A 27,573-nucleotide genomic window follows, 5' to 3' on the forward strand; every position below is an offset into this window, starting at 1 on the left:
CAATAGTTTATATTTCTTTTACATTTGTAGATAAAATACTTATTCAATCATATCGTTTTATATAATTTTGAGTTAAATATATACAATTAAATAATGTATTCTATTCTAGAATATTCTGTATCACACGACTGCTATTTGTGTTGAAAAGCAGTTCATGACTAGACTGTTCTTTGCCTAACAAATGATGACCAATACTGTATAAACAACTGTACGTTAACAAAGGCGCCTATTCAGAACGTACCACATATAGGATGCAATGTAACTTAAAGGCCCTATTAGCCAAACAAACTTGCCCATCTCTATGCTAACAATGGACGTACGGAACCATTGTTACCCAATTACTAAACAGAGCAATGATAAAGTGTACAACGTAAAACTTGTTCTTATTTCACTAATTCTTACCAAATGATATTTATCTAAAGTGATAAGTCATTAATTAATAATAAATATATATTCACAATGCCGCGAAGTATCTGTTGCAAAGTCGAGCTTGCACTATCAATTCGACAGTGCTTTGTTAATTATTTATATATCCTAAAGTAAATGTCACTAAAATCTACGTTATATTCATACGTAAATATTTAAATTTGTCATATTTTTTTTTTCAAAATGTATTATAAAATGAAACGAAAGATATATTCAGCCATAGATTTGCACAAAGCGCGATTAAAACTACACACGATGCGACGACGTTAGAATTCGATGTTTTTTAACTCTTTTTTTGATTATTTTATAATAACTATCATTCAATTGTAATATAAGTCTTATCTTGTTATATAGTACAGGATTATATAAATGACAAAAGCTCTTACGTTATACTAACTAATGGTATTGGTTGATGTTCATGCAGGATATATAAATATAATTGTATAATATGATTAATAAATGTAATATTTTGATTCTTAAAAAGAGTAACTTTTTTTTTTATAGAATAGGAAGGCGGACGAGCATATGGGCCACCTGATGGTAAGTGGTCACCAAACGCCCTTAGACATTGGCACTGTAAGAAATGTCAACCATCGCTTACATAGCCAATGCGCCACCAACCTTGGGAACTAAGATTTTATGTCCCTTGCGCCTGTAATTACACTTTCTCACTCATCCTTCAAACCGGAACACTGAGTTTGGCCGGTTATTATCGATTGAATCTACGAACCGAGCCGGTGGTTGCTTTATATTAACATTAAAACCCTTCCTACCCCTCCCCCTACTTGATGAAAGAATACTTTTGACTTTGTAAAAAAACATGTTTAAATCACCGATAACATATAAATATTATCTTGAGCGAAAACGAATAGAAAAAACTGCTCGAATTCCGTACAGTAATTAGCTATAGATAATAATAATTGGTTGTACGTGACAGTCGTGACATTAACAATGGCTCCCACGGGAGTTCACATGGCTTTCACATCTCATTACACAGGACGTGTCGAACTTGTGTGACCGTGTGTGACCGGTGTTCTTAAGTATATATGTATGTAGACACAGACTAGCTAGTTGGAAAATTGAGAACATTCTAAATATAATATAGACTATCACATATACAGTTCTTTTTTGTTTCACAGATAACATATATTTTCGCAGATAATATTGTATCACATTGCTTAAAGATATGTTTATACATTGACAGGGTTTTTAGTTTGTTCCAGCTCTTTATCTAACAAAAACTAAATAGCCAATATGAAGTTTTTCTAATGTATTTCTATATACGATATGCTAGTTGTGTACTATTATTTTTTTTTTATAATTCATAATTATAATTCATCTCGTGCTTTACGGTGAAGGAAAACATCGTGAGGAAACCTGCATGTGTCTAATTTCACTGAAATTCTGCCACATGTGTATTCCACCAACCCGCATTGGAGCAGCGTGGTGGAATAAGCTCCAAAACCTTCTCCTCAAAATGAGGAGAGGAGGCCTTTAGCCCAGCAGTGGGACATTCACAGGCTGTTTCGGTTCGGTTTCGGTACTATTATTATTCGTTGTGTACAATCGGTGTTGGTGTGCCTCGAAATGTGCTCGTTACGGGGCGTTTCAATAAATTACCAATCATTTTTTATTTATAATGTAATTACTTTGAAACGTAACGTGCAAACGTAAATCTATTGTACGGATACTTTACCATTTAATTATTTTTAATTTAAGAAACTAGACCTGTATTCCTTAAGAACTCACTTTGTATCTCACTCGTGATATATTGTAAAACGATTTACGCTGTTGGCTCATTATGGTCAATGTTGCATTTCACTTTCTGACAATTCACGAACGTTTTCTGCGGTGGATTTTGAGTTCGTTCTTACCTGGTCTATTTTTTTATTTGCGGTTATGAAACCACATTCGTTGAATATCTCTATTTGAATTTGGTAAATTTAAACAAACATAGATTTCATCATTACTCCGAGTTTTTTATTACACTTTTCTACGATAAAGTATTATCCAATTTCGTAGTTTCTAAACAAATTGGTAACTCTTCTTCTTCTGGCGTTTTCCCGGCCTAGTAACGCCAGGATCCGCTTTCCTGCATCTATTCCTCCACTTTGCCCGATTTCATGTCGTCCCTCACGACATCGAGCTAGCGCTTCTTGAGCCTGTCGCGGGATCTAGGGCCTTCGACAACAAAGTCCAGGCATCGGTTTCCGACATAGTCTTAACGAATTGGTAACAATTTGATATATAATTGTTATTTGGGAATATATTTTTTTTAATTGAGAGCAACGTTGCTATGTATAACACTATAAAATGAACAGTTGTTGACGAAGGGGACAAAATGGTTTTAAAATATATTTTTAATTTAATCGGTAAAATTATGACATATATTGATTAATTACGGTAACATAAATAATTATAAATTTCCTATTTCGCTTTAAAGCATGCTAGCGGGCCTGTGATGGCGTCCATCCGTATGTTTTTGCGGCTCGGTCTCGTTCGCGTGCAATATGTCCGCAATGTGTGCCGGACGCGATCAAATAGAGCGGACGCTAAGGTTACGCGCGCAACTCTATTGCGCATTTCTAAGATACAGTTCAGTTTTACGAAGAGATTTTAATGCTGTTAATACTCTTTGTTAATTTGTAGTGATGAAAAGATCACTCTTTAAAACATCTAACTTAAAATTGACACAAACTTTTCAAGATCGAATTTAATAAGTTTCCACTGCTAGGTAACGTTACAAGATGTCAAAATACTAGAAAGAAGTTGATATTTTTTTACCTATTGTAAATCGTAAGAGTTTTAATCGTTGAAGATTTTGCGACTATTTCATTGCAAAAATAAATAAATCATTAAATTGTCATTATACAAAACGAATTAATAACTAAATAATTATTACATTAATTAATAATTTACAAAAGGTAAAAAAGTCACGAGTAAATAAAACTACACGCATTTGCGTATATCGTCAATATATTTGTAATCGATGTGACATCGGATTAACCGTTAAAGTAGTTACATGAGCGCAGAGTAAACGTGTGATCTGTCAGTTGGCATTCGGTCGACCCCAAGGACGGAACAATTCTGCTAACTCACTTCTAGGTCACTTTTTTTATCAAACGGAGTTAACTGGCATTTCACTTATGTTGCTAGATAACAATGTTTACAATTCCTTTTTTAAAATTAAAAGAATCTTCTCAACGATGAAAACGTGACGATTGTTACGCGAAGCAAGCGTTCCAAATTTTAAATTGATTTGAATTTTGTAGTGCTATTCCGTAAGAACTCACTTAGTATCTCACTCGTGAAATATAATGAGCCGACTTACGCTGTTACGCTATTTTGATGCGTGTATACTATAAACGTTATTTTCATTATAGTCGCATGTCGCATATTACTTTCTGACATTTCTCGAACGTGCTCTGCGGTGAGTTTCGAGATTCATTTGGATGATTTAATTATTTCATTGCTCTTGAAAGTAAACAAGTTTCTATACAATATTGGAACATTTGTGTATTCAAAGTCATGTGAGATAATATTTTTTTTAAATATTTTGATGAAAGTTATAGCAAGTTAACATACCAGACACTTGACGAATGAGAGATATACCGAAATAATTGTGAGACTTACGTCAAGGTATTTATCCTGAATGTGTGTTTACAAACGTATACATATATGTATATATTATTTTATTGTCTCGGTTAATTCATACATAATATAATGAAAAACCGGGTGTCAGTGTCCCGACCTTTTATTTTCTTAATGTTTTATGAATCTTCTCTGATGTAAGATTATAATTTAAACAAAATAGGTATTGACTAATAAATATATCTTATGAGAATTGAACAATATGTATGTAACAAGCTGTTTTATATATATACAATTATTTGTTTCTCTCTGTGTTTATTAAAGGCAATATTTTTACCACAAAAAAATAATATTCTACTTTGTAATGTTTCTACAGTTCTATAACAGCTAGTTAGAGACAAAAACTAGACATGTAGACAAAGTAACGGATCAGATAATAAAAAACAACACTAAATGAATACACAGTATCTGAATAAATATTTTCAACACAGGTTTTTCAACTTTTATTTGTACATTCATATACAGAAGCGCTAAATGTTTTACGTCATTTCTTATATATTATAATAGATTTATAATAATAAATAAGTTAATCAGATATCTCAGACAACACGGAACTCCATTTCCGTGATAGAAGTTATTTTTTTAGAATCTGAAGCTGTTTTCTTCAAACGTTATATATAGAAACGTTGCATCAAATGCTTTATTAAATTTTTACTTTCATTTAAAAATAACGTCTTGAACAATATTTCACGCTTCTTATTCAGATTTAAACAAATACTAACAAGATTTGCATACAAATATATACACACCCGTACAAACATATCAGCGTCAAATTTAAATATTTGTCATGTTACTGCTCTACAGTTGCCATACCCACTGATAAAACAAGCAAAGCGTATGATTGTCTATGACTCATTGCATATGCGCATATTTATCGTTTGCAAATAAAACAATCAATATTTTTCAATCAACAGAAATGTTTTTTTCAGTAGCAAATAAACTACTAAGAATAATTGCATTCCGTTATTAACGTTAGAAATGTATAAATATATTATATATATTTTTGGTTATAAAATAAAAAACAAAATATCCGAACAAAAAGTCCAATATATTACGCGTTTTCGAAATCAAGTATTGCAAAGTACTAATCAGCTTATATATTGGGATTACATTAGAAAAATACATATTTTTCTTGGGGCTTGAAATTTATAGAATAGAAAGGAGAGTTACTTCTGAAGTAAAATAAGTAAAAATGTATTATTTATTTAATTTATTATCCTCGGACATTATTCACACAAGACCATCTGATCCCAAACTAAGCAGAGCTTGTACTATGAAAACCAGACAACTGATATACTATATATACTACTTTTTTTTTATAAATACATACTTATATAGATAATTACACCCAGACTCAGGACAAACAGATATATTTATGCACACAAATGTTCTTGGGTGGGAATCAAACCCACAACCTTGTATCAGCTTATAAATGTCCCACTGCTGGGCTAACACCTCTTCTCCTTTTTGAGAAGAAGATTTCACAGTAGCTATTCTTAATTTGACCATGACCACGTGCAATATTGGCATAAATAGCACCATTTCCTGTTGAATCGCAATTCCGTTTCTTTAAGTGAGAAATGATCTCTTTGAACCTTTCACTAATGAAGAATATACGAAGAATAACTTTGATAAAGTTTTCATACTATAGTACAGTTGTAATAATAAATAACAATCCAATTAAAAAAATACATAGGCTTAATTATTTTTAGCAACTTTTCCGTTATACAGTACTTTCAATGGTCTTTTAACTTTTGTTTTCAATACAGCTAAGATTTCTTCACATTTGTTTAAGATTATTATCACTTTAAAACATTACGTATTGATAATCTCAGCCGGTATAACTAGTATGTATCTCTGAATGTATTTTCTTTGTGTGAATACGACGATGAACGAACGAGATTATGTCTCATTTCTCTTTGACATTTAACGTAATAAATATGTATATTTATTACTCATTTATAACTTTGACATGTTTAGTTTTATATTATGTTAAATTGACGTTATTTTAAAACAATTAATATTAATGTGTATACATTATATTTATTATTGATATTGAATATGCTTATATTGTTATTAATATGTATTCGACATGTTGAATATTCCACCAACCCGCATTGGAGCAGCGTGGTGGAATAAGCTCCAAACCTTCTCCTCAAAAAGGGAGAGGAGGCCTTAGCCCAGCAATGGGACATTTTTTTTTATAGAATAGGAAGGCGGACGAGCATATGGGCCACCTGATGGTAAGTGGTCACCAACGCTCTTAGACATTGGCATTGTAAGAAATGTCAACCATCGCTTACATATCCAATGCGCCACCAACCTTGGGAACTAAGATTTTATGTCCCTTGTGCCTATAATTACACTGGCTCACTCACCCTTCAAACCGGAACACAACAATATCAAGTATTGCTGTTTTGCGGTAGAATATCTGATGAGTGGGTGGTACCTACCCAGACGAGCTTGCACAAAGCCCTACCACCAGTTTACCATTCACAGGATGTTACTGTTACTGTACTGTATGTTGAATACAATATGTAGAAATCATTCTATATACGAAATACTTGATTATAGTCAACACTATGTATTATTTGTGCACATTCAATAAAAATATTGATTTTATCAGATATTAATAAGTATTTTTTGTGAAAATTTGTCATTTAATTGAAATAAGTAATTAAAATAAATTATAAGATACTTATTCAATTACAAAACAAGTACATATTCATTAACATATTTTAGAACTAAAATTTAAAATGAAAACAAACATTACAAATTTATACAAAAAACTCGCCGTCTAAAAGATTGTACCCAAGATTAATTAACATTTACCCAAGTGAATTATAAAGCAAAGGATGTATGACCCTAGTAATTGCTATGCATACTGGTATGAGGTTTAGCGGATGTGTGTCTTCTTCTAACCCTATTCGATACATGTCGCTGGTCAACATAGAGCTTCAGAGAATAACTATTAAAAGCGAATTAATTTACGACAATTAGTGTTTATTACTCACAACTAAAAAAAAATGGTTTTTTTTTTTTTTTTATAGAATAGGAAGGTGGACGAGCATGTGGGCCACCTGATGGTAAGTGGTCACCAAACGCCCTTAGACATTGGCATTGTAAGAAATTTCAACCATCGCTTATAGCCAATGCGCCACCAACCTTGGGAACTAAGATTTTATGTCCCTTGTGCCTGTAATTACACTGGCTCACTCATCCTTCAAACCGGAACACAACAATATCAAGTATTGCTGTTTTGCGGTAGAATATCTGATGAGTGGGTGGTACCTACCCAGACGAGCTTGCACAAAGCCCTACCACCAGTGAACGAATTACTTTTTTTTTCTTATAAGAAGAATGTCCTGTACGAGTTGCGCACCACCAAATACCGTACGTTGATAGTACAATGCCAGCCAATTCTACTACAAAATTATCACTTTCATGAATCAGGAACGTATCGTAACCGTTATAAATTAGCAGAATTGGTCCCAAGTTTTCAGACTCAATCACATAAACTATACACGAACACATATAGTACGAACATTCAGCATATTATATTAACATTTTATATATTTATATAATAAACAGAATGTCAAATAACAAGTGAATAATAAAATATTTTATACTCACACTTATTAAAGCCATAAATAAACAGATGAACGACGTCCGAGATATATGTGAAGCGACATTCGTCGCCATTTTGGACCTGTAAAAAAAAAACAATTAAAACACGCACAGACAACTGCATGAATCCAAATATTCAAATATCGAATTTAGACAAATTAGGACCGGACACATAGCTCACAGGAATGCTGGAGCTCTGACAGTATTTACATAAGTGAAAATATCTGAATAACTGCTAAACTAGTTTTACGACGGCTTTCTCAGCGAAAACGATCACGGTCACTGTCACCATCTGATCGCTTCTCGTGTTCGCATGTTCGGTTTTTTATTTCTATTTTTATTAAAGTCCACTGACTCTTGACTTTATGCATATACAAGTATTCTAATAATTAAATTTGTTAGAAATAAAAAGCAATATGTATTTTCAAATAATTCTATTCAAAAGAGGATAAACCAGCTTTCATTATTTACCCCCCAGCTCTCTCCCACTCTCCCTTACTCTCTTTTTATGAAGGTCAAGTTTAGAACACAGCAAACACATAGAATTTCACTAACAAAGTTTTAATCCGGGAGAGTATTATTAAAAGTCAAGTGTTTACTTTCAGTTCTTAATTCATTACCAATTGTCAACAAAATCATCGAGAATAAGCATGCATGTGTCTACTGAATTTCTGTCACACCAACCCACCAATTGGCGTTGGAGTATCATAGTGAAACAAGCTATTATAAATATTCTCCTTCAGCTGTGGGGCACAAACAGGCATCTTTAATATTGCTTGTGTTATTTATGTAAAGTGATTTGTATTAAATTGTGTCACAGCCACAGCATCCGATTACAAATCAATAGGAAACCGGAGATAATTTATCAGTTATTAGATAACATCAATATTATTTTGCATATATTTCTTGGAAGAGTCAATTATAATCATTTAAAAGTACGTAACGTGTGTTTTGTATAAATAGAAGCAAATGTTAAATGTTCTTGATAATAAATTACTTATGAGATTATAAGCCGAGATGGCCTAGTGGTTAGAACGCGTCAATGATGATCCGATGATCGTGGACCCATGACCACTGAATTTTCATGTGCTTAATTTGTATTTATAATTCTCTCGTGCTTGACGCTGAAGGAAATCATCGTGAGGAAACCTGCATGTGTCTAATTTCGTTGAAATTCTGCCAAATGTACATTCTACCAACACCAACGCATTGGAGCAGCGTGGTGGAATAAGCTCCAAACCTTCTCTTCAAAACTGTACTGTTATATAAAAGATATTCAATTAATTAATAATCGATATTTAAGTCCTATGGGCTTATGTCATAATGTATGTATCATTATGTATTATGTTAGAACTCACTTCATATTATATATATATATATTTTATATTTATCAAATAACTATTAAATTATCTTAATTCATAATACAATTACCTGTCCTGTCTGGCATGACATTGGCTATGACAAGTGTGTGTGATTATTTAACTGCTATCTTGATCTAGTGGTCTTATAAACATAAGGAGATACCGAGGTCCTGGGTTCAAACCCATGTCAGGCCGCTATAATTTATTGAGTTTTTCTATTAAGAAATTCTCACGATCTTTTGCCAACCTGTCCTGTCAGCCTGGCGCTTAGAATTTGTTTCCGTCTTGGGTTGTTTATTTATTTACCAGTTTTCGCTCGCAACTTCGTGCGAGTGTTAAAGGGCAGATAATAGGCTTCATACCAAATTTCATCAAAATCAGTTCAGTGGTTTAAACGTGAAAGCATAACAAACAGGCAGACACACGGAAAGAGTTACTTTCACATTTTTGAATATTAAGATAGATTACTTACGTCCGAAATATAATTCTTAATGTAAACTATATTTAAAACAGTCATTTTCTGTTTAAACAAAATATTACAAACCTAACTCAATCCGTCAATCATTCAATAAGTTACGGTTTGCATGATGAGTAAATCACTTAACCACACTCATGAAGAAAATGCTATAGATGTTTAAATTGCACGTTCTGTCCGTACGTGTGCTATGACGCCTCTAATATTATGCATTGACTTTCTTAGCGTACTGTTGTAAGTATTGGAATTATAGGCGATCGGTAAACATGCGATTTCTTAACGGTAGACTCTTCTTTTTTTAAAAAAAGCTATGATTTATTTAATAGGCTGAAGCGTTAACTTCGAATGACGCATTTGAATTTCACGTACAGCTGACAGGAGAGAAAATCACAATCAATATTATAATTATTAAATAAGGTTCATAAATGCTATCCGCAAGTTTGACAAATAAAAAAGTATAGGGTTTTACTTAAGTCATCGCTGAATAAAGGCGATTTTTTAATGCTAAATGCATTAAAAAATCGCCTTTATTATAAGCTCTTAAGATATGCGAAACAAAAGAAACATTCATGAATATTCGTACCGTAATCCGTAATCCGTAACAGCCTGTGAATGTCCCACTGCTGGGCTAAGGGCCTCCTCTCCTCTATTTGAGGAGAAGGTTTGGAGCTTATTCCACCACGCTGCTCCAATGCGGGTTGGTGGAATACACATGTGGCAGAATTTCAGTGAAATTAGACACATGCAACAATTCCTATGGGACATAAATCCGAAGATAACAATTAAGACCTACAGCTGTCGATTTTTGCTGTAACACGGAAATATACTACTACCAACATCGTAACACTGGTCGAGTTTTTCTTAACAAAAAATAATAATTACTTTTAATGGCCGACCTATGATTCGAACCTATGATCTCCGCATATGTAGCCACCAGACCAATAAAAACATTGAAAATTGGGTCATTTTAATTCTAAAAATCTAATCGATTAACTTTCAAACACTAATTTAATTTGTATAAATGTTTGTATTCTATATATTATATAACATATTTTATAAATGATAAAATAATATATAATTTTTCTGTAAAAGCTTATGATATTAAATGAGCAAGTCTTGTATATATATTGTGTGTCTCGGAAACGACTAACGATTTTGCTCAATTGTTGTATTTACTTACTCGTTATATTTATCCCTATAATTCTTTCTTGAAACCGCAATTTTTCACAAAACAAAAATTACCCAGGTACTAACTTCATAATTAAATTAAAATATTCAAAAATAAATGTTGAAGTAAAAACAATTATCCAATTATCATATTATGTTCGAAATTTCATCTTATGATACATCGGTTTTATGTACTCCTAAAACGAAAAGACACCGAGATTCGATCGTGCGATAAAAACGTTTTTTGCTTGAAACGAAAGTACATTATTATGCAGAGGAATGCGTGAAAAGCAGCGCTTGATTAGCTCGCATCATCCTTTGATGTAGAAATTTTTAAACACACGATATTATTGGGTACATTTTTATTTTGTTAAATAATTGAGCATGACCTTTTTTTAATGTGTATTATTTTTATAAATGTATCAATTCTAAAGAAATTTATAATCTGTTGTATTTTTTTTTATTTCAAAACCTAAATAGATTGGTCTTGACGTTATAAAAATAAACTTTGTATAATTTTAAATATCTAGATGAAGGGAATGTGATTAAATAATACTCTTATTTTAATAAACTAATTCATAATTATAAATAAAATGCGTTATTCTGAAAGCAAAGAATATATACATTTAAAATATTCATTCAGATTTTAAATATAAAGATTGACACTATATTTTGGATATAGGGCTATTTTAGTATCGCTTATATGTTATGGTAAATTGTACATCTTTTTATAGAATAGGAAGGCGGACGAGTATATGGGACACCTGATGGTAAGTGATCACCAACGCCCATTGGCATCGTAAGAAATGTTAACCGTCGCTTACATCACTTATGCGCCACCAACCTTGGGAGCTAAAATGTTATGTCCCTTGTGCCTGTAATTACACTGGCTCATTCACCCTTCAAACCGGAACACAACAATACCAAGTACTGCTGTTTTGCGGTAGAATATCTGATGAGTAAGTACTACCTACCCAGACGAGCTTGCACAAAGCTCTACCACCAGTGAACTTATACCACCACACATATGAACTTAATGATATTTTTGAAGATAAATCAACATTAATGGTATTTATTAAAAAGACCAATCTTATTTATTAATAAGAATATTTAAATTCATTAAAACTAGGTTTTAATATTAGAAAGCTTATCAAATAACTAACTGTATTCTGTCTCCTCTCATTTTCTATTTAACTATTTTGCGTAATTTTAATCTCATAAGTCCGTTATTAAAATAATTAGAACAAAAAAAATTATGCGTACAAAAAAAAACTTAATTCATACAGAATTTCACATTCTTCATTTTTGCATATACCGCCAGTAATGAAAGACCGCACAAGAATGCGAGTTGTTTTCATCAATCAAATTTACATGGTAACTACCTTTCTGTTAGGCGCTTAAGCACAGAGCCGCGGCATGCGGTCAATGGAAGGTTATCTTTAAATTAGGAAATATATAGTCTGGGAACGCAGTGAACTGCAAATATTCGCCCGCTATTACCAGTTACATGTGAAAGTAGCCTTAGGCTGACGGCATGCATGCGAAAATGAATTTAATATTTGTGGTGAATTCACAAATTTATGACGGCAACTCGCTCGCCAGATTTTTGAACGTGATTCGATTTTTCAGTTTATTATTTCGCATACATTAACACGTTCTTTTTTTGAAATTAATTTTCTTTGCAAGTCGGTTTTTGTTTTGTTATATTTTTTAAATTACATATCTTGTATAAGGAAAAATATGTGAACTACTTACATAAAAATGCAAAATATATAAAATTAAATTTTTTAATTGTTAAATACTGAATAGCAAAACAAATAAATCTTAACTAGGTGATTTCAAGATATATATATATATATATATATATATATATATATATATTTATTTATTACATTATCATCCTAACTTTTCATTATATACATCGAAACCCATACAAGATACAATTAAAAATCTTATTTAATAACATATGAATTTTAATTTAATACATGACACATATTAATTCACACTACAAAGAACACGTATCGTAACGATCTCGATGACATATTTATCGCACCAAATCGATTACAGTTAGAGATATAAACTTGGCTGGTTAAAAAGCACCGCGCTCCCAAGATACTGTGATTATCATTGAAAATGTTGCCATCATAATAACCAGGGCCGGATTCTCCATTAGGTAATACAGGCAACTGCCCCAGTAAAGGCCTAGAGTAGAGGCCCCGCGAAACGACGACGACGATTATTTTGAAAATAAGGTTTCGATATTAATTTATATTTCTTATTATAATAGGTGTTAGCATGACCTTTGTAATGTAATAAAATAAACATTGTAATTATGAATGAATTTGCATTGCAGTATTAAAAAATATATTTCAGCAAGTAAGAAAATGGTAAAGGGGCCGCAATGTGGTTAATCCGGCCCTGGTAATAACAGGTGTGCTGTGCATAAAGATCTCGCTAGCTGCGCTTTGTCATTTGAAATTATTCTAAACACTATCGAGATTACAGTGTGAAGCAGTCAAATTGCATTGTGTAGTGGAATGTTCACGAGAATAACGATTGTGGTTGTACAAGTCATATAGCGATGAACTTTGGTAGTAATACAACTATTGCTATTTATGTAAATTGAGACATTTGACAAAAAGTTATAACTAAAGCTATTGATCAGAGGCAAAATTATATTATAGCCACTTTATTTTTGCGTCAGAAACGTTATTTGTAGAAACGTTGCATCACAATTATCTCTCTCTATCTCTATCAAGACGTTTCAAAGTCAATCTATCGATTACTCGCGCATCGCTTTTCTATAAGAACTCACTTCGTATGACACTCGTGAAATGTTAAAAACCGATTAACATTGATGCCTTTAAAAGATATAAGTCGCATGTCAATTTCTGCTGTTCCAAACTAGAGTTCTGCGGCGAGTGTTGTTCATTCTAACAAAATAGATTTGTTAGGTGTTTCATCATATGAAAAGGTAGTTAATTATTAATAATTTAAATATCAGGTAAAAAGGAAGTAAGAAGGAAAATTCGCTTTAAAGGCATACATTTTCTAATATAAAATTAAACAATAACATTATTTCCTAACTAAATTTTACATTTAATGATTATTTTATTATCGAAGAGGCTAACTTCAGGCCGGTCAACTTAGAGTGCGGGTAAAAGGAATTTAATAACATATGTTTACCTTATTCAATCCTTAACCAAATTATATTCATTTTATTGGTCGAATCCTGCACGCAAAGGTTAAATATCAACTTAACAAATATTGATACGATCTTGTCCAACTTTCTATTGTCTCGTATCCACAAAATGAAACTCCAATATGTAAAGCAAATTGACAACGAACAGCATTTCAGAGATTCTTAACATTGTCAATCACTGACTCGATATCAAACGTCGCATACAGTCGCACGTTTAAATTAAGAGAGCAATTTAACTCACAAACTAATGGGATACAGTGATATATACAACATACTTAAAAAAACGATAAAATAATTAATTTACAAATTATTTTTCTCAAAAACATATTTTTAATCGCAGATACGACGTACCTTCTGAATTATATGTGCGGCGTATATGGCTGTATTATGTTTTTTTTTTATATTTGCCGGGAGGGCAAATGACTCTACTCCTCCTGATGGTAAGTGGTAGTAGAGTCCAAACGCGACGACGGCCAGTACAGACGGGAAAAACGTTCTGCACTAGCCGCCTTCGCCTTGCCGGCCCGCAAGATGCCTCTTCAGGCCTCGTTTGAAGGAACCCGTGTTGTAAGAGGAGGGGAACACGTGAGCTGGTAAGGAATTCCATTTTTTGAAAGTGCGACAAAGAAAGGAATTGCCAAATTTCTTTGTTCGTGATGGAATTAATGTCACAGTTAGGCGGGTACATCGAGAACCAGTTTGCGTGGACTTAAGAAGGAAGGGGGAAGCAGGAATTAGAGAGAATAATTCCTCAGAGCACTCTCCGAAAATTGTACTATTCATAATGTTATACAATAAAAACAACTAGCAATGCAAGCTTACCGGTCAATTTTCCGCCGGTTCGTGTTCTTCCAACCGGTCATCATCCAGCGCTCACTGACATGTAAACACTATTGTCACCTTCGTTGGGTCACGACGGCACTTATCATGTCACACTACACTACACGTCCGGATTTTATTCAAAATACCTGTAAATAAATAATATAATAATAATAATAATGTCCTCCAGACCGATTTCGGTCACGGCGGCCAATCTCAAGAGAGATTAGCCAACTACACAGGAGATATTATAGTGCACAAGTGTGTGCGCAAACACAGGTGCACTCTCTATTCCCTAACTCTCATAATCCGATGGGACGGCAATCCGACACGACCGGAAAGAGTTCAGGCGCAGGACCAACGGCTTTACGTGCTTTCTGAGGCACGGGAGTGTACACACTTCCAACTTCCATACTCCGGTATACTGAGAATTTTCTGACAGAAAAACCCAATAAATTTTTATTGGCCCGACCTGGGAATTAAATCCAGAATCTCCGGGTCTGCGGCCTTATATCAAGCCACTAGACCAACGAGGCAGTTATATAATAAATAATATCTCCATTAGAAAACATTAATTATTTGATATATAATATTTATACCAAAACACCTCACGGTATTCGATTAACTTGTCCCTTTCTTGATTGATATTTATATAAATTTAAAAAATATATATTCTGATGATGTTGAAGAAAATAAATGTTGATTACTATATTTCTTACAAGACATGAACAAGACAGCTACATTATTTTAATCAAGTATAATATACAGTTTTATATGTAAACTCCCCGTGTCCTGAGAAATCTTAGCAAATCGAATCAGTCGGACGCCCATTCAATAAACAATGGGATCCGAAAAAGGGGTAACGTTTTTTTAAACATAAATAAACATGTGAAAGAAAATATATCGCTCCATTATACGAAAATTCTCTTTTTTACTTAAGAGATAATTCTTAAAATCGTTTACAAGATTTCGAGGAAACTTATGAAAGAGCCCAAGGCAAGATGTTAAAGTTCCGAACAATGAGCCATTCGGATATTTTTGACTGCAAGGGGGCATTCGCAAACAACATAAGAGTGTACAAAATAATAATGGCATACCAAGACATATTTATATTAAAGTAACGGAGAACTTCCCTGTTTTGGTTTGAATTATATATGCCATTTAAACAATGATAAATAAAATTAATAGTGAAGAGAAATGCTTTGAATTATTTCTAATTTATTCAACCAATTTTTTTTCTTGCACCATATAGGCACTGCTATTATTTTATTCAGCCAATAACAAATATAAATTAAATATAAAAAGAATTGACGAAAATGTTTTATCCCCTCATTTTTTTCCATTTGAGAAGACCATATTATGCAAAGAGCGGTATATATAAATATCATCATTAAAAATGTTCATCACTTTCCAAACTACCTGAGATATGTTCGAAAGTTGTCAAAAATATTATAAGCGTAAATATTACGTCACTAATTTGAGTAGATATGTATGTTAAACCCGATGTGGGTTTTTTTATAACATTCTTAACTCGCACATCTTTCTCACGGAATACGTAAATGTGTCTCCAATGAATAAGCGAAATCAAATAGTCACGCTCGGCCTAAATAACTGTCGATGGAAAGTGAAGATGCAAAGGATGGTGACACTGAGAAAACTCCTAATTAATTATTATTCTAAACGCCATTCGCAAGCAAATATACAAGACCATTCATACTACTAAATCTAGAAGATATACGTTTAAAATATCTAAGCGGAATTATATTTTTAGCCTTTCACTATGGTCGCGAACCTTAAGATTGGTTTTGTACGAGCCCATCTTGTAGGTACATAACAAAATGAATTAAATAGGCACTACTACACGACCTAATCGACTTCTACGCCAAACATTTGAGTCAATCCGACCGTTTCAGCGTAATGGTATATCCAACCACATAAGCGTTCGCCTATTATATGTATAAGTGAAAAAAAAAGATTTTTGTTTTAATTTTATTACGTACTCATAGTTCTTACACGTTTTTCACTTAAAGATACTTATTTTTGAACATTCAAAATACTGTAATAAATCCTTTTTGGTATATATAGATAATAATCTCCGTCGCTATTAATTATTGAATTCTGTTATGTAACTAAAATAAAAGCGAAAAAATTTACCGTACATGTTCCGTTGTATTACTGGAAGCATACGTTGGTTGCAAACGACCGTAGGATGTGTCGGTACCACTTTAACGGTAAACACGTGGACACTTGGACGCTATGCGACACAGAAAACTTGGATTTCTTTATAGCTCATTTTAAGTGGTATTTCTGATTCGTTATATGTACCAAACTTATATATTTTAAATGTTGTCTTGTTTCGATTTATCTATTTTGTTTTTTATTTTCAACAATAATATTTACAAAAATAATGCCTTTAATTATTCTTTGGGAAAAATCTTATATCATTTTTATACCAAACAATTTAATATATGTTTTTTAATTATATTTTAAAAACAGTACCGAATCCTTGTAGTTATTGTAACTAAATTGTTTTTAAAAAGTTTGAAAAGTTAGGGAGTTGAATAAAATGAAATTGTAATTAGTGATTAATTAGTATCCAAACGATCCAAATCATACACAATATTATATGAAACGAAAAAATAACCATAAATGATCACAGACATTACGAGCTGTATTTTTTTATTCAGTATAAATGCATACAATGGGACAGTAGTGCTATTCTGTAAGAACAAACTCAAAACGCACTGCAAAAAGTTATGAAATATCAAAAAGTGATATGCGACATTGACCGTAATAATTATAACAGTTCAAGAATACACGCATCAAAATAGTATATCACAATAAGTTTATTAATAACTTTTCAGGGGTGAGTAAAGAAGTAAGTTCTTACAGAATAGCACCGCAAAGCTTGTCCAATTTATACCATAATAGAAAGGCAATAACTTTGTTTGCTTGAACGCGATAATCTCCGAATCTATTAGTCAGATTAGAATTATAAATAAATCTTTTTGCGCAGTTTACGTGGCTCACGCTAGTAAAGCTCGGTATGATTTTTCAAAAATATTTATACAAACAACAGACGCGGCGCGAGGGCTTTGTTTTAGAGTATGTTTGATAGTGGTAATATATTTATCCATAAAATCAATTCTAAAGCGTTTAGTATATTATATTATGTTACTTGTAAGAACGTTCACTTTGACCAAAATCCATTTGTCATTTAACATTTCCATACCTTTTTTGCTTCATCCGACTCAAATGCTCGGGCGAAAAACTTCGCGTGCATAATTCCTATAAAAACGTAAAATTCTACACATAAAGATAACAAACCTGTACGAATCGCCTTGAAATTAATTGCTGTATTTAAAAACTATACACCTGTTAAATCAATTGCGTATGATTTAATTTGAATCGTATCTTTTTATATAATCTTAATAAGTAAATCTATGTAATGACAAAAATTGTACTCTTTTATAAATGTATTATTTTGTTAAATATCTATTAAATGATGATGAAACCTGGAACTGCAACGTTTTTTTAAAATAACATATCAAGCTTGAATTTGAGTACAAGATTTTCTAAAAAAACTTTTTACCGTTAGCGTTTCTATCCGTAACGTTTAATTTTGACGTCACTTATATTTTATAGATAGAGGATTCAAATGACAGCATGTAAGTTACACGTATTTCAATTTTACTTTATTTTATAGTCTTATTTCAAACAATTGACACTTAGAATTAACACTAACTTCCGTTCGTTCGTCTTTCATGTATATAAAATTACTTATAGAATTTTTTCATCGATGACTAAATCTTAGTAGACAGGAAACAAAAACGTGTGATGCATTAAATTAATTGAACACATTAAAATATATCGATCGTTTGATTCTTCTCGCGAATAAGTAGAGTGAAAGTCACACAGTGAAGGTATTCTGTAAGAAATGACATCGTATCTCACTAAATTTTGAAAACCGACTTAAGGTAATACAGTATTATTATGCGTGTATCCTTTATATGCTATTTTGACGTTAACATTGATATTTATGTTAATAAATATACAAAAATAAAATATGGGTATAGCACCAGTATACATAAGAGAAGTCAAAAGCTTGACAATAGAAACGTTTCATATAAAAACGTTATGCTTGAATTTGACCTTGAAATTCAGTTGAATAGACGAAAAAATAACTTTCAGATTAAAAATATGTGTTAAATAATAAAAATATCTTTAAATAATGTAACTTTAAAATGATATTATAGTTTTATTTTTTATTAAAAAAGCTAAGCTAAATTTCTAAACTTAGTTTCCGATTGCAACAAAACTTTCCAACCAATCACAGTTAAACAATTCGAAATATATTATCGCAAATCTAAGTTGGACGTTCAACAACGAATTCCTTATTTTCGCCTAATCCTAACACATAATTGGACACGGTTTCCGCCGAGTTAAACCTGCATATTTGATAGCATCTTCCCATCGAATAGATTTCTGCGAAGCTTTCAGACAACTGACAACTTATCTGTACTTAAATGTTTTGCTTAAGCTAAGAATATTTATAATACTATAGAATTAAATCTTACGTGTCTAAGGTATGGTATTATTTGTATAATAAAATTTATACTTTCAAATATTAATGTATTGAAATAAACTTATTACTGTGTTATGAGTATCTGTATAATATTGAGGTTATTTTTAATTTTAAATTGAAATAAACCTGATAAAAGATATTTCCGTACTCGCGGAATATTTTTTGTAACGTTGCTATGTATAAAATTAATAAAAATAAAACGCTGTCACGCTCATCGAGATGTGCAATACACTTTTTCTCAATGTTAAAATCAAGCTATTTGAAGTTTTAGTGGTAATTGTATAGTATCTGACAATATATTTACAAATGTATACTAATGTATTTGCTTTTATATAATTGCTTTGTCCGTTCATTGTTATAATATGGTTCTGTAGTCTCGAATCCACAATATAAAATATATATTGATACAATAGAAAAAATCAACATAAATTTGTTAAATATATTAATTCTAAATGTTTCACTCTGAATCAAAATCCGCCTAAAATGATTTCCTTATTGGATAGTCGTACAATGTGAGATAATTTTTTTTTATTTAAACTAATACATAACTTAAATGATAGTCCATATATTTTTAGTAAAATTAACTTTAGATGTAAAATTAACTTTAGAAAGAACAACTTCGAGAAGGAAGCCGATCGAAGAATTCGCTTGGGATGGGCAGCATTTGGCAACCTTCGTCAAGTCCTCAAGTCGTCTATACCGCAATGTTTGAAGACGAAAGTCTTCAACCAATGCGTCTTACCTGCCATGACATACGGTGCCGAAACGTGGACACTAACTACGGGACTAGTCCACAAATTCAAAGTCGCTCAGCGTGCTATGGAGCGAGCTATGCTCGGAGTATCTTTGAAGGATAAGATCAGAAATGAGATTATCCGGAAAAGAACCGGAGTCACCGACATAGCTTGCAAAATTAGCAGGCTGTAGTGGCAGTGGACTGGTCACGTATGTCGTAGGACCGATGGCCGTTGGAGCAGACGAGTCCTAGAGTGAAGACCGCGAATCGGCAAGCGCAGCGTAGGGCGCCCTCCAGCCAGGTGAACCGACGACCTTAAGAAGGTAGCGGGCACCAACTGGATGCGGAAGGCGGAGGACAGGGAGCTTTGGCGCACCTTGGGAGAGGCCTATGTTCAGCAGTGGACAACGATTGGCTGTTGATTGATTGGTTGAACTTTAGATGTAAAAAAGTGAACACACGCAATAGTGTCTTATTCCACTTACCCTCTACTCGAATAAATTATTCTCAAAATCAATTTATATATCGCTCTTGTAAGAATTAAAATAGCAAGTTTAATGACTTGGACATGTTTTCTTGTACGCTCAATACATTTAAAAAGAAAGTTAGTGTGCATTTGACAATTTAGTCATTGTTTTTTTTTTATTGTATGTATATTTATATATTTTATTGTTTTACTGTTTGTTAAATTTTTGAATCTTGTTAATTATCATTTATAATTTACTAAATTGCTTGTTTACTGCCTTTCATGAATTTAAGTGAAAACTTGATTGGTGTGTGAACGAGTTAATTGTTGTATAATGTATTTGGTATTTACTGTATGTTTCCCAATTATAATAATAAAAAATATATATATTATAAATGCGTAAGTAACTCTGTTGTCTGTCACTTTTTTGCAGCCAAACCATTGAACCGATTTTGATAAAATATCGTATGAACCAAGCTTGTAGCTTAAGCAATGACATAGGCTACATTTTATATCTAATATCTGTCCTTCCTCCCCTCTAACAGGCAGGCGAAGCGGGGGCGAAAACTAGTTTCCTATAAAATAAAATTCATATATAGAAATATCGTTTCACTAACATTGTTTGTACATAACTACTACCTAGCCGCTTATTGATTAGTAGGTGTCAGGACGTGTCATATATCGTGAGGAAGCCGGCAACCGTACCGTAACCGTAACAGCCTGTGAATGTCCCACTGCTGGGCTAAAGGCCTCCTCTCCTCTTTTTTGAGGAGAAGGTTTGGAGCTTATTCCACCACGCTGCTCCAATGCGGGTTGGTAGAATTCACATGTGGCAGAACTTCAGTGAAATTAGACACATGCAGGTTTCCTCACGATGTTTTCCTTCACCGTAAAGCACGAGATGAATTATAATCACAAATTAAGCACATGAAAATTCAGTGGTGCTTGCCCGGGTTTGAACCCACGATCATCGCTTAAGATTCACGCGTTCTTACCACAGGGCCATCTCGGCTTTTTAAAATATATGTAAATGAAGCCGGCAAGTGTATGATAAATTTCCGCCGCATATACGAGTACCAACCGGCTTTGAAGAACCTCTTAAAACAATATCCAAGTCTTTTCTTTAACAGAAGAACCTTAAAAGGCTAATGAGCAAATCATTACGACATTTATAGTTTGTTACTTTTTGATTAAACTTAAAATTACAGTAACAGCCTGTAAATGTCCCACTGCTGGGCTAAGGCCTCCTCTCCCTTTTTTGAGGAGAAGGTTTGGAGCTTATTCCACCACGCTGCTCCAGTGCGGGTTGGTAGAATACACATGTGGTAGAATTTCGATGAAATTAGACACATGCAGGTTTCCTCACGATGTTTTCCTTCACCGAAAAGCACGAGATGAATTATAAACAGAAATTAAGCACATGTAAATTCAGAGGTGCTCGCCCGGGTTTGAACCCACGTTCATCGGTTAAGATTCACGCGTTCTTACCACTGGGCCATCTCGACTTAAACTTAAAATTATCACCATATATTATTATATATATAATTTACTAAAACTTCTTTCTTTATAAAATTTAAGCATTTATAAAAACTTACTTATGATTTTTTGTTTCTTTTAATTTACGAATCTGGAAGTGATGTGTACTCTTGTAATTGACAAGCATACTAAATATATTATTATTAGTGTTTTATAGGTTCACTTACTTACTGCCTCATTAGTCTAATGGTTATATGTAAGGCCGCAGATTCGGAGGTCCTGGGTTCAATTCCCATGTTAGGCCAATAAACACTTATTGGGTTTTTTTGTCAGAAAATTCTCAGTAGCAACCTGGAGTCTGGAAGATGGAAGTGTATGCACACCCGTGCCTCGGAAAACACGTAAAGCCGTTGGTCCTGCGCCTGAATTCTTTTCGGTCGTATCGGATTGCCGTCCCATCGGATTATAAGAGTTAGGGAATAGAGAGTGCACCTATGTTTGCGCACAAGTATGTGCGCTATAATATCTCTCTTGAGATTGGCCGCCGTGGCCGAAATCGATCTGGAGGACATTATTATTATTATTATAGGTTCACTTGTAAATGCTTTTTATGTATGTAAAAAATAACTGCTTTTAAATATTTAATATTGTGAAATGATGCCCAATTCTACGACAGTTTTAAAAACAAGTTTAAAAAGAAATTAACATCGACATTTAGAATCCCAGTATCGTTTTAATTGTACGTAATTTATCATCTTTTTCACTCTTTAAACGACCTGAAATTGACGTTTCGAAGATAGGTCGACGGATCTCCCGAAGGTATTTTCCTGTTACACGTTATATGTTAAAAGTGTTTTCGTTGAAAAAAAGTTCTTATACACTCGACATTAAAATTCATAATTTATTATGTTTAAAAAAAATCGAATAGGGTATTTGTTACTGAAATAATTTTAAAGTAAAGTAAAATTTTAAAGTAAAGTAACTAACTTGCAGAATCTGGCAGACATTGTTCTACCTGTACGTATAATTATACGAATTTTTTTATACATAAGTTTTAAGGAAATAAGTTTGAAATGGAAATATTTGATATATCAAATTGTATGTTTATTGAACATATATTTATGCAAGTCAATTAAATGTCTTGTCTATTGCAAATATATGACCCACGTTTGAACTAAAGAGTATAAATTAAGATACTAGTTAAATTACTGAGCAACGGTGATAAATGGACAATTATGAGAATTAACAGACTTCTGCCTGAATCATTTTGAAAATCTATATTCGATAGAGAAGATGAGATCGTATAATGTTTCAAAACATAGAAATATAACAATACAATTATATAATTCTAACGAAAAATGTTGCCCAGAAGTAAGAAGATAATAAAACTATGATTTTATTAATAAAACAAATAAAATTATTATCGACTTCAATTAAATATCACCGAAATGATTTGATATGGAAGTTTGGCGATACTTCCTATATTTTTTTTTTTTTTGTAAATAGATATTATGTTAGCAATTCTTCGTTATTCTCACAAAGAACAAGGTTGCTCAAATGTTTTAATTGTTGAAGTAAATTACAAACGTACTAAATACTGTACGCCTACAATGAAACTCACATAAGCGTAAATACTTACAGCACTCAAAGCGCTTCCACTTGATAATGAGGGCGATGTTGTATTAATTCAGAGGAAAATTAGAACAATTGTTCGTAAGCGGCCGTTACATTTTTAATTTCAAATGTAGCGGTCCGCTGGCTAGGCGCGCGCTTCTAGAAGACTTCACTGATATTTTACTTAATAAATCAATTTATTTCCTCATATGAAAATGCTTTTAGATTTACATTCAAAAATGATGCTTCATTTTATCAATGGCTTGAAACTGTTGCTTATATAAAGTTTGGTAATAAATTGTCAAAATATATGACAAATCACATTATGTATGTCTGTGTGATTTTTAATATGATAAAATGATGGTGACGCCCTCCAGCCTGCGGCCAATCTGAAGAGTGATTACACAACTGCGCAGGAGATAATATTTTTATACACAAACACAGGTGCACTATCTATTCCCTCACTTTCATAATCCGATGGGACAGCAATCCAACACGACCGAAAAGCGTTCAAGCGCAGGACCAACAGCTTTACGTGCTTTCCAAGGCACGGGTGTGTACATACTTTTAGACTACGGGTTGCTACTCAGATTGGGTTTTTCAAAAACCTAATCTTCTAAACCCAATAACTAAATTTATTGGTCTTTTCTGCGACCTTATCTAGCTACTAGACCAACAAGGCAGTCAAATCAAAAAGATATGATATTAATTATTATAAATAAAAATATTATGACATGGGAAAAAGTTAATATAGAAGTTAATATATATTTAATATATAGACTTATATTAAATATATATTAATATATATATATAATATATATATTAATATATATTTAATTTAATATATATATATATATATATTAATATATATTTAATTTAATATATATATATATATATATATATATATTAATATATAATTATATATATATATATATATATATATATATATATATATTAACTTTTTCCCATGTCATAATATTTTTATCTTATTATATTCAATGCATGAAATATATAACACAAATAGGCTATTATGTTAGACATACCTATCTTGAAATGTAAACTGACTCCTCTAAGCTCTTACGGTATATAAATGCGTTTCATAAATTTACATAAATATTATATTCATTGACGTTACAGCGTATATCAATAGATAAATTTACAGTTAATGAAAGAGTTTTAAATTAATTTCTTAGAATATATTCTAACTCCGTTACTAAGCGTTGGAAACATATTTTATAGCTAGGAAATTCTTTGTCCTTCTTTTATTTATAAAAAATAATTAGTATTATATAATTCCTATTTACCCCTCCATTGAAGCGTAGAGTGGGGACGACAATTAAGCTCATGGGGTCAGAATCGAACCTGCGCCTTTTACATCCCCAGGCGGCCAGTAATCTATTGCACTTCAATTAATGGTAAAAGAAAACTATACAACATTTAAAATGGCTAAAAACCATGCATGTGACCGTGTTCCCGTAGCAGGTTAAGCTAAGCTTTAATTATATTTAGATGTTCTTTATTATGTGTGGCAAAAAAGAGTTTTATTATTATTATTATTATTAAAAATCATGAGCAATTATATTCAATTCCTTATCGTTCATTCTATAAAGAATAAATAAATTATATCAAAATGTGTACGATTAAATACTTGAACACAAACTCAACAAGCAGGCTATATATATAGCCGTTACGGTAGTTATACCACATATACATATTTAAACACGAATAATATGACCATATCATATATGACTTTATTTAATTTCTATTTAAATTAAAAAAAAAAAACTATATTTTTGAAAAATAAATTGTATTAATCAACATTTAATTTTTTTTATACCGTACTTTTATTTTAATTCATTATTAATTTTAAAATGTTATCTTTAATTATAATAAATTAAATACATAATAATTATGTATATTTGGATTATCCATATTCATTAAGCTGACTGAGCGGATAATTCGTTAATTAATAGCGTAGAATATTTAAATTTACGACGAGAATAAATATTTTTCATTGAAAACGACACGTGGATTTTAAACAAATATACATGCATATACAAATTACTTGCATTTACGTGGTAGAGTTTTTTTGCATTCTCGTATTGGTAGGTACCAGATACTCATCACATATTCTAACGCCAAGCAGCCATACTTAGTATTGTTGTTTTCCAGTTTGAAGGGTTAGTGAGCAGTGTCAATATAGGCACAAGGGACATAACTGACGTATGGGATGGTCAATGTCTTACTTACCATCAGGTAGCCAGTCTGCCCACGTAATAAAGTAAAAAAATGCAGATTCAAATAAGCAAGCATTCATTTGTTTCATGTACGTTATAAAATTCATCTCGTGCTCAGCGCTGAAGAAAGATTCACTATATACATATATTATTGATATAGATTTTTTTTCTGGCAGTGGAAACCTTCAGAAAGGTCCCATGAGGTTGAAATCGGGTTATGTGGGATTCTTACTCACTATAACCGCTGCGATGGCCGGCCTCAGCACGGATCGGAGAGGCTGCGGGATCGTGTTGATATAACGCATCCGCGGCCTCTCCCGTGCTTTGCTCCACTTGCTCCACTTTGTAGAATTTGCTTTGCTCCACTTTGTAGAATATGTTCTAACCATTCTTCTTAGGTGGAGAAGCGGCTTTGAGCCAGCAGCGGAACATTTATTTATGTCACTTAATTTATTAATGGCTACTTAATTGTATTTGTCAAATCAACTTACAAACAACTTCAACCTGAATGATAAAGCAACCATCACTAATAAATAGCAATTTTACTAATAATCCAACTAGCACTGAATTGATTGTAAATTGTATGAACCTAACAAGCTAATTGAATCACCCGTTATAATGTTACGATGGCAGTTCAAGTAATTCGCAAATCGAATCAAGATAGAATAATTGAATGATTTTTTTTTTTCTTTTTTAACAAGAGAAGTAGGCAAATGAACAAACTTAAGTGGCATTTCTTAGTTTTTTTTTTTTTAATTTTGTTTTAACAATAGTTTCCTTATAGAAAGTATGCTATTGCATATAAATAAAATAAAATCTCAGTTTCTTATTAAATGCAAAAGAAGTCACGGGACCAAACTTTTTTTTCTCATTGCTTAATATTCGTTATTTAGCTTATACATAAAATGTTTATTAACTAACATTCAACTGCCTTATGATTATTATTTTTTGTAAGCTATTGTATTAGACAGTATACCATTTTGTGTTAACGGTAGTTTATCAGATATCTGAATGATAGAGCTTTGTGCATGCAATATTTTATCACCAAACAGGAACACAATAACTCCTATACCAAATTCCTAGAATTGTTGTATTCCAGTTTGAAGGGAGAGTGAGCCAGGAAGCCAGTACGGTCACAAAGGACATAACATCTTAGTTCCCAAGGTTAGTGACGCCTTGACAATATAAGGTCCGTACCGTCCATAGACATTGGCAATGTAAGAAATATCATTTACATTGCCAATGTCTATGGACGGTGATGACAACTTACCAACAGGTAGCCCATTTGCTAACTTGTATAAAATAAAATTATTTAAAAAAAAGCTTTCATAAAAGCATTTTCAACAACGCAAATTTCAAGTCAGTGGTATAAAAACGGATACGGGATAAACTAACTATTTTGTTTATTTACGCAGATAGATAACTTTATATTCTAATTTAATACATAAATGTGTATCATTATCAGCATTTAATATAAGATAACCGTAACAGTTTAATATAATGATAATCGAACGTATTATTTTAATGCGAGTCTATAAAATTTTGACGAGTAAAGAAAACACTTTTGATTAAGTATTTACTAAATAATTATGGAAAATACATTAACAGCAATTTACCTTAACAAGCTATTATATTAACTACTATTACTGCACTCCGATATATAATAATAATATCCTGGGATATTTTTCACACATGGCCATCTGATCCCAAATTAGCCTGTGCTATGGAAAC

The 27,573-nt window shown here is 32.2% G+C and overlaps 1 protein-coding gene across 1 annotated transcript in view; it reads right to left on the reverse strand.

Annotated features, from left to right (window-relative positions):
• LOC126772809 (cuticlin-1) overlaps positions 1-27,573 on the reverse strand; it is an 89,544-nt gene that overhangs the window by 53,997 nt on the left and 7,974 nt on the right. The window contains exons 2-3 of the mRNA XM_050493398.1: positions 14,732-14,877; positions 7,711-7,786 (exon numbers count right to left, since the gene is read on the reverse strand). Of these exons, the coding sequence (XP_050349355.1) occupies positions 7,711-7,786; positions 14,732-14,775 (120 nt within the window). The 5' untranslated portion in view covers positions 14,776-14,877. The remainder of the gene's footprint in view (positions 1-7,710; positions 7,787-14,731; positions 14,878-27,573) is intronic.

The sequence above is a fragment of the Nymphalis io genome, chromosome 13 (genome assembly GCF_905147045.1).
Source record: "Nymphalis io chromosome 13, ilAglIoxx1.1, whole genome shotgun sequence".
Lineage (NCBI taxonomy): Eukaryota > Metazoa > Arthropoda > Insecta > Lepidoptera > Nymphalidae > Nymphalis > Nymphalis io.